This window comes from Bufo bufo, chromosome 6 (assembly GCF_905171765.1).
Source record: "Bufo bufo chromosome 6, aBufBuf1.1, whole genome shotgun sequence".
NCBI classification, from domain to species: Eukaryota; Metazoa; Chordata; class Amphibia; order Anura; family Bufonidae; genus Bufo; species Bufo bufo.
In genome coordinates, this window is record NC_053394.1 from 44814235 (window position 1) to 44828442 (window position 14208).

At 44.1% G+C, this 14208-nt stretch overlaps 1 protein-coding gene across 2 annotated transcripts in view; it reads left to right on the forward strand.

The window, feature by feature from the left end:
- Positions 1-12399, forward strand: part of MGMT (O-6-methylguanine-DNA methyltransferase) — a 472493-nt gene extending 460094 nt beyond the window's left edge. For both annotated transcript variants that reach the window (XM_040435606.1, XM_040435608.1), the window contains exon 6: positions 11428-12399. In XM_040435606.1, coding sequence (XP_040291540.1) covers positions 11428-11556 — 129 coding nt within the window. In that variant the 3' untranslated portion in view covers positions 11557-12399. The remainder of the gene's footprint in view (positions 1-11427) is intronic.
- The last annotated feature ends 1809 nt before the right edge of the window (positions 12400-14208 follow it).

Genomic DNA, 14208 nt, shown 5'->3' on the forward strand with positions numbered 1-14208 from the left:
AAAGCAATTTTCTGAAAAAAATGTGGTGCTGACCATTTGCATGGAATGCCACCTCCTAACTGGTTTTAGCTGGAGTCCTTTATAAGGTGGCATCTATTTTATTAATTTTTTTAGTTTAGGGCTTATTTCTGTATTGTAGAAAAACTTGTATTACTACATAGAATCTATCAACAAGTTGCTGCTGACAGATCTATTATTATGTTTCTCGTATCTGTTTACATGATGCTTACTGTAACTTTATATGAGCTTTGTGTGTGATTGGCCTATTAAAGGGGTTGTCCAGTATTTTGCTATTGATTGCCTATCCTGAGGAGAAGGCCATCAATATCAGATCAGCGTGGGTCCAACACATGGCACCCCTGCTGATTAGCTGCTCGCGAGTAGCTCCGGAAACAGAAGTCGCCGCTGGAACTACACTGCGCCGTGCACTGGGCGGGGCCTGGAACAGAAGCAGCGCTGCAGTAACTAGTTCTGTCCACTACCCAATGGATTGAGCTGTTTAATCCTGGAGCTGACATCAGACGCTTGAAGTACTCGGGAGCAGCCGATCGGAGTGGGTTTCAGGGTATCCGACCCCCGGTGATCTGATATTGATGGCCTTTCCTAAGGATATCAAAATACTGGAATACCCCTTTAAGATATTTTGTGTTTTTTCTATAAGGCTGGAATCACTAAGAATTTTGTTGCATATTATATGGTGTGTATGTGTCTATAATCAGGGTGTCTGTGAATAAAACACCTGTACAGAAGTGTAACGCCCTCAGAAGTGTACAGAGTGTGGACCCACTGTGTCACTTGAACAGATTTGGCTTAGGGCTACTTCTGAGGGCGTTATCTAAGTAGCTTCCACTCCTATACAGGGATCTGGACTTCAACCACTACCTTTTGATGTAGTCTCAGTTCAAGTGACTTCTGACCCACGGGGGTCAGGAGTCAACGATGCAGGGCACTGAGGGATTAGGCATCAGCCATAGTCAGGTCAAGGTCATGGAAGGCATTATAGGGTTACAAGAGAGACCAGGCAGAGGTGAGGTACAGGAAACGGGCAATCAAACATGACACACCTTAGCAGGAAATTAGCAGACTAGAACCTGTTGCTCAGGCACATTACTTCAGAGTAACCTGACCCTGGCTGGGAAAGATTAGGGGGTGTGCTTACTGGCCCTTTAAGAGCAAGAGGGAGAACACGTGTGCACCGTAGGGGCAGAGAGAGGCGTGGCCAGCTGAAAGCATGCTTCAGTCTGCGTGGAAGAAACATTGCCGTGGCCCGCAGCTATGAAGCGGGGGAGTAAGGCAGCGGCCATGTCCACTAGCAGGAAAAACAGCTTAAAAGCCCCCTCCAGCTCTTCTTATTGTAGGTGCTATTATACGTTACATTTTATGTCATGCATTCACTAACACGTTTGAAAAAACACATGTAAGAATGTCTGCCTTTAATAAAAATGCAATCAATGATAATCATTGATCAAAAATAAAAAAAAGCATGTGCCTTTCCAGAAAATAAAACAATTTCTTTTTAGATGCAGATTTATAGGTATTTTTAAATTGGTAACAAAATGCAGTGTGTAATAGCACAAAGTTATCTAATGCAACTAGTAATTAGTTATATGTTAATCAGCCGTATTTGGATTTTAGAGCATTGATGATTGAAGGGGGGAAAAATTTATATTGCTTACCTCACCGATCCACTACCGTTCCATTACTGCTCCCGTCTCCACTGTTTTTCACTACCTGGTTTTAGCTCAACGCAGCAGGAAGTCAGCGGGTATTCCAAGCCATTTCCTGTGTGGTGCGCCAGAAGCAGGAAGTGGAGAGCAGCGGGACTAGGCAGCAGTGGAATTATCCATTTCTGACCCTTAAAAAAAGTATCTCACTGGAAACCCCCTTTAAACGTTTATTGACAATCTAGTTATAATAAGATCTGTCAACAGCAGGAAGCTGGCGGGATGAAACAGGTCGTAGATTTTACATTTGCAATAATTGGATTTAATCTTTAAAGCGCATCTGTCAGCAGATTTGTACCTATAACACTGGCTGACCTGTTACATGTGCGCTTGGCAGCTGAAGGCGTCTGTGTTGGTCCCATGTTCATATGTGTCCGCATTGCTGAGAAAAATGATGTTTTAATATATGCAAATGGGTCTCGAGGAGCAACGGGGGCGTTACCATTACCTCTAGAGGCTCCACTCACTCTGCAACTACCGCGTCCTCTGCTCTCTGATTGACAGGTCCAGGTATGTTGATGTTTTTACTGCCCGGTCCTGTCAATTAAAGTGCAGAGGACTCTGTAGTTGCAGAGAGAGCAGAGCCGCTAGGTGTAATGGTAACGCCCCCGTTGCTTCTAGAGGCTCATTTGCATTTATTAAAACATAATTTTTCTCAGCAATGCGGACACATAGGAACATGGGACCAACGCAGATGTCTTCAGCAATTGCTCGGCGAGACGAGGGACATGAGGTAATCCTACACATCCATTATGGTAAACAGCACGCCATTATAATGTATTAACATGGACTTTCCCATATATTTTATACGCTGCCGTATCTGCAGAGAAGGATAGAGACACTTTTTTGCACACATTTTTACAGATGCAGTTTAAGTGCTTTGTGTCTACTGAGAGCGAGAGGCGGCCTACGTCCCCCTCCCCATCATATAACATATTTTGGACCTTACTCATATCAAGCTCATCAATCATTGATGTCAGCCCATTGTATCGTTATCATGAGTGAGTGCAGAATACATGTTCCTCTGGAAACCAAATACTTGTGTTCTGTGTCCTTTGTGAAGGCAGGTCCTGCCATAAAACAGAAGGACCCTGGATACCACAAGCTGCGAAATGATTCACATTAACTTCAGATATTAGCAAGGCAAATACTGAAAGCGCGAGACGGATAAAGATTCATCTGTAAAGCCGGATTTAACGACGTATTATCTAATCTTAGGTCAAGTCTAAACAAATAGATTAATGTGTGATACAATATTATAACCATTTCATGTTGTATATTGTCCTGATGAAGGGGGCTCTCAGCCCCTGAAACGCGTCGACTGTAAATAAAAAGTATTGTGTTACTAATACTTACCTGCCTCCGACTCCTGCTGACAGCGCCATCCTAAAGGTTCCGTTTCTTTCTTCTTCTGCATCAATATTATAACCATGATACAATTAATAATGTGGTGTAATAAATAATTACATTGTATCATCCATCTATAGTATCCATCTATCTATTATCTATCATCTATCTCATATCTATCTATTATCTATATCTATTTATCATATATATCTATCTATCTCATATCTATCTTTCTATCTCATATCTATCTATTATCTATCATATCTATCTATTATCTATCATATTTCTATCTATCTCATATATATCATCTATCTATCTATTATCTTTCTATATCTGTTTATCATTTCTATCTATCTATCTTCGAGATGAGTGAATCAATTCTAATGAATTGATTCCTCTCATTAGCAGGAGCTCTTCACCAGTGAGGGGCTGTCCCCACAGGTGAAGAAGCGCACACCTACCAGTTGATTGACAGGACATCTAGTCCTTCAGGATACAGTAGGTCATCAATATCAGATCTGCGAAGATCCAACACTTGAGATCCTCACCGATCACCTGTAAGAACAGTCTGGTCTCTCCGTGAGCACTGCGGCCTTTTCCTAGGTCATGTGAGGTCATCGTACATCGGTCATGAGGTCTACTTGCAGCTTAACCACATTCAAGGCAATAGGGCTGAGCTGCAATAACAAGCACTACCACTATACAATGTACGGCGCTGTGCTTGGAAAGCTGTCAGGAACCCTCAGTGCTCACCAGTTGATCGGCAAGGTGCCGGAACTCGGCCCGCCGCCAATCTGATAATGATGACCTATCCTGAGGATACTTCGGAGCAGAAATAAAAAGGACTCAATAGTCCCCTCCATCGTTCTATCCGTAGGTAACCTACGCTGCTTATAATTCTCTACCATTGTCAATCACCGGTTTCATATTTGCAGCATTTTGTGTAATCTGTAGATGCATGAGTTTAACCTATTTTTATGTTTTGGTAACATTTTTTGTAGTTTTTCCTTTTTTTTGTCATTTTCTCCTCCTTTTCTGTTATTCTTGTCCACCTCATTTCTGTCTCGTGAACTATGTCACAAAGAAATTTCCTGCAAGTGCTTACCTACTTTCCCAGTAATAATGAACAGGTGGCCATAATTTGCAGGTTTTACAAGGGAATCGTAGGTGCGGCACTAAATTCTTTGTTATATTCCATAGGAGGTCCGGGCACCAGATGGTGTCATTTAGGGGAAGGGAGGACAAACGGTGATTTAGGTGAAAATCGTTGGTTACAAGTGTGAATGAAGGTGTCAGTTGATTTTAGATATTCTCCTCGCTCTTGTGCTTCCAGCATAAACTCTTACAATTGTATTTGTCTTTTATTATGTACGTTTTTTTGGATTGTTATTTATTTTTTTGTACAGTTTTATATAAATGAAGCGTCTTTGTTGTATAATCAGGTTACACAGCTTTGCAATATGTGTTTTTGCTGTCAGTGAATGAAAACATTACGGCTCCTTCAGAAGAGAGATGTTCACCAGTGATGGTCAGTTCGCAGTGTTCGCCAGCGAACACATGCGGGCTGCCATCTTTAGTAAGGTAGACTCGCCCGTCTGGCGATGCACAGGTAAGCCCTTACCTGTGCCTGTGCCGCGAGCCGGTCTGAAATCAAATGCGGTCACCGGGAGCAGGCAGTTCCGAGAACAGCCCGATGAAGGTCCCCGGCGGCTCGCGGCACAGGTAAAGGCTTACCTGTGCATCGCCGGACAGGTGAGTCTACCTTACTAAAGATTGCAGCCCGCATGTGTTCGCTGGCGAACACTGCAAACTGACCATCACTGGTGTTCACGTCTGGAGCTGTCCAAATGCAGAACAAGACGGCACACGGACTGAACACTGAGGTCTTCGTCCCTCCCGCGCTGGCGGTTCATCCTTCATATGTAGAGGCGTCGGCTGTTCGTAAATGACCCCCTGACACTTTATATTCAGCAGTCTGATTTTAGGCATGACCCATCAGGCCATGCAGAGAACATCGTGGCATGGACTACTTTGGTCTGATGTGTTGGTCCACGAGAAAAACTCCATGTGCAGTACATTAAAAAAAAATCTTCTGTTGACTGCATTGCGGATTATAAATCTGTCAATTTTTGTTTCAGGTTTTCACTGTGGATTTCACCCTTTCCAATACACACGGTTAAGGGATGAGCGAAGTTCGGGTTGGGGTTAACGCAGAATTGCGTTATGGATCACATGACCGCGGACCATAAGTTATAAAACCTGTGGCAAATCTGCAGCAATATTCACGCTAAAGCCCCATTCAGACGACCGGATGGCCGCCGTGCTCGAGTTGTAGAGCCAAAGCATGTGCATCGGCCGTGTGAAGTCCGTGCGGCGGTGCGAACTCATTGACTTGAATGGGTCTGTGATCTGCAACCTACAGCAAAAGAGAGGACATGTTCTATCCTTTGAGGAGCGGAAGCATGGATCAGAAGTCCTTCCGGGTCCTCCTCACCGGAAAAGGTAGCAGATGTCCTATCTTTTGCTTGTTTGTTGCGGATCGCAGACCCATTCAAAGTCAAGGGGCCTGCACCGCGATGCGAAGTTCACGTGGTCGGTACCAAACAGTGGGTCTGCAACACGGGCACGGTGGCCATATGGTCGTCTTAACGAGGCCTAAATCTGCTTTTTGTTCTGGAATTGGTTAGAATTCATCATGGATTTGTGGTTAAAAAAAAAAAAGCTTTTTAAAAAATGTATATATTTATGCAGTTTTTTTTGCAAACCCCAAAAAACAAGTACTAAAATTATGTGTGACAGGAACTAAAGGGCCCCTACTTGCATGAATTTGGTTTTGGCTTTTTTTTGACCATGGCTTTTTTTTCTGTGCTGCATGTTATGGCTTTTTTTCCGTAGATTTTATTTTATTATTTTTTTTTGCTATGAAAAAAAAAAGCCGTATCTTCAAGATGGCAGAAACTTCAGCAATTAGAAGAAAAAGGCCTCTAGCCATAAAATCGCCTGTGTGTCTGCATTTCATAAATCCCATAAACTTTCAACCAACATCTGAAGCTGGCTTTTTTTTTAAGCAAAAAAACCTCACCAAAAAGTGCAGACGGTAAAAAGTGGGGCTGAAAAGATTTACGGAATAGCTGGAAATGGTGTAAAAATAGCAATAAAAGAACACTCGCCTTTCCAAAGTCCTGCCATTCCAGCGCCACAGCTCCATCTTTTCTCTGCCTTTCAATCATTTTTTTAATGTCCAACAACCCTGGAGCTTCTATTCTATAATTCTATGTTGTGCCATTCCTATATTATTCCTGCTAGAAGCTATGGCTGTTTTATTGGCCGTTTGCAATAAAGGTCCAGCTGGGTGTTACCAGTCAGAGTCTGACACGGGCAGCACTGATTGAATATTGTCAGACTGTGCAGGGACACTCCCCAACTGGTAACACCCATCTGGACCTTCATTGCAAACTGTTAGAAATCCATTTTCAGTTTCTAGCAGGAATAATAAAGGGATGGCACATCTTAGAGGTGCTCCAGAATTGGTATTACATGGGGGGATGTCTGGAGAGGGGACGACTCCTCTTTAAGTAAGGGACAAAAGGCACTTCAGACCCCCCCGTCCCCCCAGCAGTATGAGTCCTGTGCCCTTGAATTAATGTGTTATCAATGCAAATAGCAAAGAAACATAAGACAGAATAAAATACAATATAAAACACGCTCTCAGCAAATGGTCACATATGAAAGGGTCAGACAGAAAGGGCTGCTTCTTGTCATCCAGCAGACATAATGGGGGCACGTTATGCGCAGTGACGCGGACGGTATACGGTGTATAAATATGCGGGTCCTTACAAATAGACGACTGTTTTCTTTTTTTAGCAGACGAAGCCGGCGCGCACATATAAAATCATCTGCTATCATCGCGGCGATGCATTATGATGTCCGGTGTGACTCGCGGCTGATTCCCTTCGGGACGAGGCTGCCACCATTGCTATATTTGATTTATGATGTTAGCATCTTGTTCGGTGGCGGCGTTTGGGGATGCACAATACATTCTTAATCAAGGGGTTAATTAAGTTGTGTGATGCGGCGGTGCGCCCGTTCTGGGAGTTCACGTGAGCCCCCCCGCCCTCATTACTGGAATTACTATACAACATTATGGGATAGATTTCTAGAACACATATTCAATGTTACGTCGAGTGATATCATCTGTTATAGAAAAGTCCTGGCATATTTCCATAAGTGAGAGCACCCCCTCCTTCCATAGGGGCCCCTGTATTACCGTAATACTGACACCTCTAGGATCTCTGTTGTCCTTCGGCGAAATCAAAATTTGTGACCCCCCCTCGCCCCCCACCACATTGTATGAGATTGGGAAAAAAGTGGCTGCTTTCTTCCAGAAACAGCGCCACTCTTGTCTGCAGGCAGTTTCCGGTATTGCAGCTAAGTCCTATTCACTTACAGGGGTTCACTGGGCTTTTAATATTGAAGACCTATCCTCAGGATAGGTCATCAATATCAGATCGGCGGGGGTCCGACACCCGGCACACCCGCCGATCAGCAGTATGAAGGGAAGGTGAGCACGTGCCGTCTCCCTTCGCCATAGACATAGCAGCAGCGGGCAGGAAGAGAAAAGAGAGATGGCATGTGCCTTCCCCTCATACAGCTGAACGGCGGGGGTCCCGGGTGTCACTGATCTGATATTGATGACCTATCCTGAGGATAGGTCATCAATAGTTAAAGCCCGGAGAACCCCTTTCAAGAGGTTTTCTGGTAGTTAGATATTAATGGGCTATCCTCAGGATAGGTCATCAATATCAGATCGGTGGGGATCCGGCACCTGACACAGATCCACCGATGCAGGAAACTATACAGTGGACGGAGCTGCAGGACGCCGGCACTGAAACCTGCACTATGGACAGATCTTCCGCTGGTTTCCAGCGCCGGCTGCTGCCCGAAACAGCTGATGGGTGAGGGTGTCCGGTGTTAGATCCCCCACCGATCTGATTTTGATGACATACCATTTCCTAATTCCTGGAAAGCCCCTTTAAATGGAGCTGAGCTGCAATGCCACCTGCAGCCTTTGGAAAATTGTGGCACTGTTTCTGGAAGAAAGCAACAATTTTGGCTTTAAAGACTACGCACACCTGGACACTTTTATAATGAAATATGAGGCAATTTATTTGCATAAAAAATTACTATAGTTGTGTTTCTACAGCTCCTATGCAGTATGCGTGTCTCCATGGTAACAGACAACAAGCAGTCTCTTTGTAGTCTGATCCTGCATTCGTATTCCCTTCTGTCTGTCCTCTACTTATGGTTATCCTACCTAACGTATATGTCCGCGCAAAGTATGGGCCAAAGAGAGGAAAGCAGACTGCAAGAATCCAAGATTTCATAGCGCGGAGTTTGCCGTCTGTTACCATGGAAACGCATAAACTTGAAACAAAACAATAGGACATTTTTCATTAAGACCTATTGCGAGTTTCCTTTTAGATTTGGAAAAATGTAAAAAAAAAAATGGTTGCAAAGGTGAGCATACCCTTTAAGGCCTCTTTCACACAACCGTATGGCTTTTTCAGTGTTTTGCAGTCCGTTTTTCACGGATCCGTTGTTCCGTTTTGTGTTTCCGTTTCTGTTCCGTTTTTCCGTACAGCATTTACAGTATACAGTAATTGCATAGAAAAAATTGGGCTGGGCATAACATTTTCATTGGATGGTTCCGCAAAAACGGAACGGATACGGAAGACATACGGATGCATTTCCGTATGTGTTAGTTTTTTTTTTTTTGCAGACCCATTGACTTGAATAGAGCCACAGAACGTGATTTGCTGGGAATAATAGGACATGTTCTATCTCTAAACGGAACGGAAATACGGAAATGGAATGCATATAGAGTACATTCCGTTTTTTTGCGGAACCATTGAAATGAATGGTTCCATATACAGACCGTATATGGAACGCAAAAAAACTTAAACTGAAAAAAAAAAACGGTCGTGTGAAAGAGGCCTAAGGATTAGAAGGTCCTTTCAGAGGACTCGGGCTACTCTCCCATCACATGGTACAACTGTACCTGTACGACAATATGTGGAAGCTATATTCAACCCTCAACCTGGTGTAGGAAAGGGTTAAAGGGAAATACTTGTACACATGCCACCCACAGTGCCCAAATTACGTGTCAGCCGCGGTACAACATGTGCAACATATCAGTATGCAAATAAGCATCATTAAGAGGAGACGTCTAGTTACAATAGTGTGACTGCCCAGCCGGGCCTCTTTGTCGTAAACAGTTAGTATTTTGTGGGAAAATTGAGAAAATTAAAAGGTTTTTGTGTTTTGTTTAGTTTTTTTTTTACTTATTAGTACATCCCCAAATAACAAAAGTTTCCAAGAATACAAAGTGGCAGTTTTTGAACTCTATGTCCCAAAATTCCTGTATTTTCCATAAGTGAACACATTTACTAAGACAGGTATGGAGATCCAACAAAGTCACCTTGCATAAAATAGAACTGCGCTGTTGCAGCGGGCCGTCCTATTGTCCGGCAACCAATAATCTAGAATTCCACTTCACTTCCATTTCACTTCTCAGTCCCCTCAACTGATGGCTAGTGTTGAGCATGAAAATGTGCGCTCCATGTGGTCATGCACGAACACTGTCTGTGGGGCAGCCACAGCGGATCACTGACCCATTCACTTTAATGGGTCCGCAATCCGGCCGTTCCGCAAAAAGATAGGACATGTTCTATCTTTTTGCGGAACGGAAGTACGGGACGAAACTTCGTTCCGTGCTTCCGTCCCGCACCATTCCCCGGATTTGCGGACCCATTGAAGTGATGCGGACTGCCCACGGGACGGCACCCGTATATTGCGGATCCGCAAATGCGGTCCGCAATACGGCAACGGGGCGCACACGTTCGTGTGCAGGAGGCCTAAGGCAGAGTGTCCTTCGTATACCTGATTTATGGCGATTCGTGACAAATCAATTCAGAAAGAACTTGCTGAATCTAATTTTTCAAAACTTATCTCATCTCTACTGACGGCTCATGTGAAGACTTACCTCTGATCTGACCTCATAAACCTTCGTTATTACTAAAAATCATGGCTTATATTAGTGTTTATGAGGTCAGGAGATCAAAGCTAAAGCTTTACGTGAACCGTCAGCTGACGGGACTGAGAAGTGATACTCTGAAAACAGACAGATTTTTTAGCCCCTGTGTGTCATAAGTAGCTGAAAATGGTTTAAAAAGACCACTAGAAATATATATGTATATTTTTTTTTTTACCAAAATGAGTAAAAAGCAATCATTAAAAAATTGCCATGAAGGCGTCCATAGCGTATCATTCAGACCACATTTCACAGCATATTGCTTCCCATCTATCAGAAGGAGGCAAGGTTACCTGACATTACCCTTAGGCCTCCTGCACACGGCCGTTTTTTTCCCCCGTTTACTGGCCGTTTTTTGCGTTCCGTATACGGTCCGTATACGGAACCATTAATTTCAATGGTTCCGCAAAAAAAGCGGAATGTACTCTGTATGCATTCCGTTTCTGTATTTCTGTTTTTCTGTTCCGTTTAAAGATAGAACATGTCCTATTATTGCCCGCAAATCACGTTCCGTGGCTCCATTCAAGTCAATGGGTCTGCAAAAAAACGGAACACATACAGAAATGCTTCCGTATGTCTTCTGTTTCCGTTCCGTTTTTTGCGGACCCATCTATTGAAAATGTTATGCCCAGCCCAATTTTATCTATGTAATTACTGTATACTGTATATGCCATACGGAAAAACAGAACAGAAACGGAAACAAAAAATGGAAACGGAACAACAGATCCGTGAAAAATGGACCGCAAAACACTGAAAAAGCCATACGGTCGTGTGCAGGAGGCCTTAAAGGGGTTATCCCATGAATAATGTAAAAAACGAAAATCTTCCCATTCATTGCTCCAATCGCTCTGCTAGATTTATTTCAGTTTGGCAGCGCAGGGCGCGTTTCTCTTCTCAGGGGGTGTGTCCTTTCCGTTGTAGGATGGAACTGAGCATGTGCTTCCTTCTCCGTGAGCCGGACAAAGAATTTTGAAAAGCAAACAGCAGGTGGCGCTATACAGATACATTTAATTATTACAAATAATGAAAACATTTTTAACCAAATCCACTTACAAAAGTATTCAGATCCGGCTGAAAAATGTAGAATATTTTTCGTGGGACGACCCCTTTGACGCTCCCTGCCTGCGTTATGCCGTGCCTCCTCACTCTAGCGCCAGGTACCACGCGGTTGGTGCCCGCTGGCTCGCCAGTTACGTAATCTTCGCCGCAGCGTCCATTTAATAAGCCGAATAATCGCTACATGCATATCTCTATTTTCTCTTCCAGGTGCCACTTATCATACCGTGCCACCGGGTGATCTGCAGCGACGGAAAAATTGGCAACTACAGCGGCGGCAAAGGAAACAACGTGAAACTCTGGCTTTTGGCACACGAGAAGCGCGTGAGCGAAATGTGAACGTGTTTTTAGTGCCTTCACCTCCAGCCGTACAGCAGCCAAAGCCTATAACCCCGGCACAGCAGCGCGGTGTAAGCTCTCACGTGGCACAGGCGAATTCAGGAAAATTGTAAATATTTGAGTGGCATATAAATATAATACAACCTCCGATGTGAGATGTGCGGTGGCACTACTATATTAAAAAGGCTGGATGTGTCCTGGGGGACGAGGCTCGTGTGCTTTGTCTTGTTCTAACATTTTACGGCAGACCCGGCCTGTTGGGCTCGTATTCCCTTTTTTTCATCTCCAGTTCTGTTTTGTTCTATTTTTAATGCCCATTAAAGCAAGAAAAAAGAGAGGGGAGTGGCGTGGCAAATCCGAGGTTCAACTGCCCCGGCAAGGAAGCATCTGGCTCCTGGAGGGGACAGCAGGCAGAGTCCTAGCCCTTGCGTGCCACTCACAGCAAAATAATATGCACACACACATCCACCGCCCTGTTCCTGCCCAGCCTTGTATTCATCCGAACGGAGATCCTGTCCCTGTGCCAACATCGGTGCCCAGCTTTCCCACCTAATCCTTTGATGTATGGCACTAAAATAGCAGCTTTTTTTTTCAGCTTTTCTTTCGGTTCTGCTTTTCTTTAAGGAAACGTCTATTGTGGTTTTGTTTACGTATCTATATTTTTTTTTGCTGTCATTTAGATCCTTGAGTCGATGTTCAAAGGATCCCGGTGACAATTTTTTTATTTGATTTCTTTTCTCACTTCTTTCATCATTTTCTGTGTTTTCTTGCCAGCAAAAATAGATTCCTATCCAGTAACGGTTATCTGAATCATAAGAATAAAAAAAGTTGTATAAATACAGATCAGTCGGACGTTGCGTCGTGTTTGTTTGGCGCTTTGTTTACGTTGCAAGGTGACACCGAAGAGTCGGATGCGACTTTGTATTTGCTTTGTTTGCATTGATAGGCGCTGATTTCCTCTCTAGGGCTAAGGCTACTTTCACGCTTGCGACGCTAATTCCGGCAGAGGATCTCGATACCGGAATTAAACGGATCCGTTTAGATTTTTCACATCAGGATGCATCTGTTCCCCTAGGATGCGGTTGCGTGAAATGAAAACGGATCCGTCACTAAATACATTCAAAGTCATTGGGTGACGGACCCGACACAATTGAATTAGGCCTCCTGCACACGACCGTTTTTTCCCCCCGTTTACTGGCCTTTTTTTGCGTTTCGTATACGGTCCGTATACGGAACCATTCATTTCAATTGTTCCACCAAAAAAACGGAATGTACTCCGTATGCATTCCGTTTCCATATTTCAGTTTTTCCGTTCCGTTTAGGCTGCATTCACACGTCCATGGTGTGTTGTGGACCCGCAAATTGCGGGTCCGCAACACACCAGCCCGTCACCCCCATAGAAATGCCTATTCTTGTCCGCAAGCTGCGGACAAGAATAAAACATGCTCTATCTTTTTGCGGAGCTACGGACCCAAAATCGGGGCCGCGATCTGCAATTGCGGCTGCAGACAGCACACTGTGTACAGCACACATAGAGACAGCACGTCCCCATAGAGAATGAATGGGTCCGCACCCATTCCGCAAAATTGCGGAAAGGATGCGGACCCATTTTGCGGACGTGTGAATGGAGCCTTAGAGATAGAACATGTCCTATTCTTGTCCGCAAATCATGTTCTGTGGCTCCATTCAAGTCAATGGGTCCGCAAAAAAAACGGAACACATACGGAAATGCATCTGTATGTCTTCCGTATCCGTTCCGTTTTTTGCGGAACCATCTATTGAAAATGTTATGCCCAGCCCAATTTTATCTATGTAATTACTGTATACGCCATACAGAAAAACGAAACAGAAACGGAAACAAAAAACGGAACAACGGATCCGTGAAAAACGGACCGCAAAACACTGAAAAAGCCATAAGGTCGGGTGCAATAGGCCTTACATTGTTTTCAATGCCTGATCCGTTTTTTTTCCCCATTTTCTATGGAAAACGGAATGCTGCCGGAACGGAAGACATCCTGATCCGAACGGATCTCTTTCCATTCAGAATGCATAAAGGACTAAACGGAAATCATTATTTTCCGATATTGAGACCCTCTGCCGGATCTAAATACCGAGAAACAACAACGCAAGTGTGAAAGTCGCCTAAACTGATAGAGCACAGGCAGCGCCTTAGGGGATGTTCGCAGCACGTGCATGGATTTCTGGAATCCCGTTCAGACGAAGGGGAAGGTCGCAGAACATTTTGCAACAAATAAGCAGAATGTGAACATACCCTTGAAGGACTTATCCAGGGTTAGGCCTCTTGCACACGACCGTATGGCTTTTTCAGTATTTTGCTGTCCGCAAAAAAAAAAACTGATCCGCAAAAAATACGTCCGTGTGCATTCCATTTTTTTGCGAAACGGAACATCTGGCCCCTAATAGAACAGTCCTATCCTTGTCCGTTATGCGGACAATACTAGGACATGTTCTATCTTTTAATGGAACGGAAATACGGGAACGGAAGGCATACGGAGTACATTCAGGGTTTTTTTGCGGACCCGTTGAAATGAATGGTTCCGTATACGGAACGCAAAAAAACGTTTGTGTGCATGAGGCCTTAGAAATAAAATGGGATCCGTTTTGGGACCAGAGGTGGCGCCACTTCTGTCC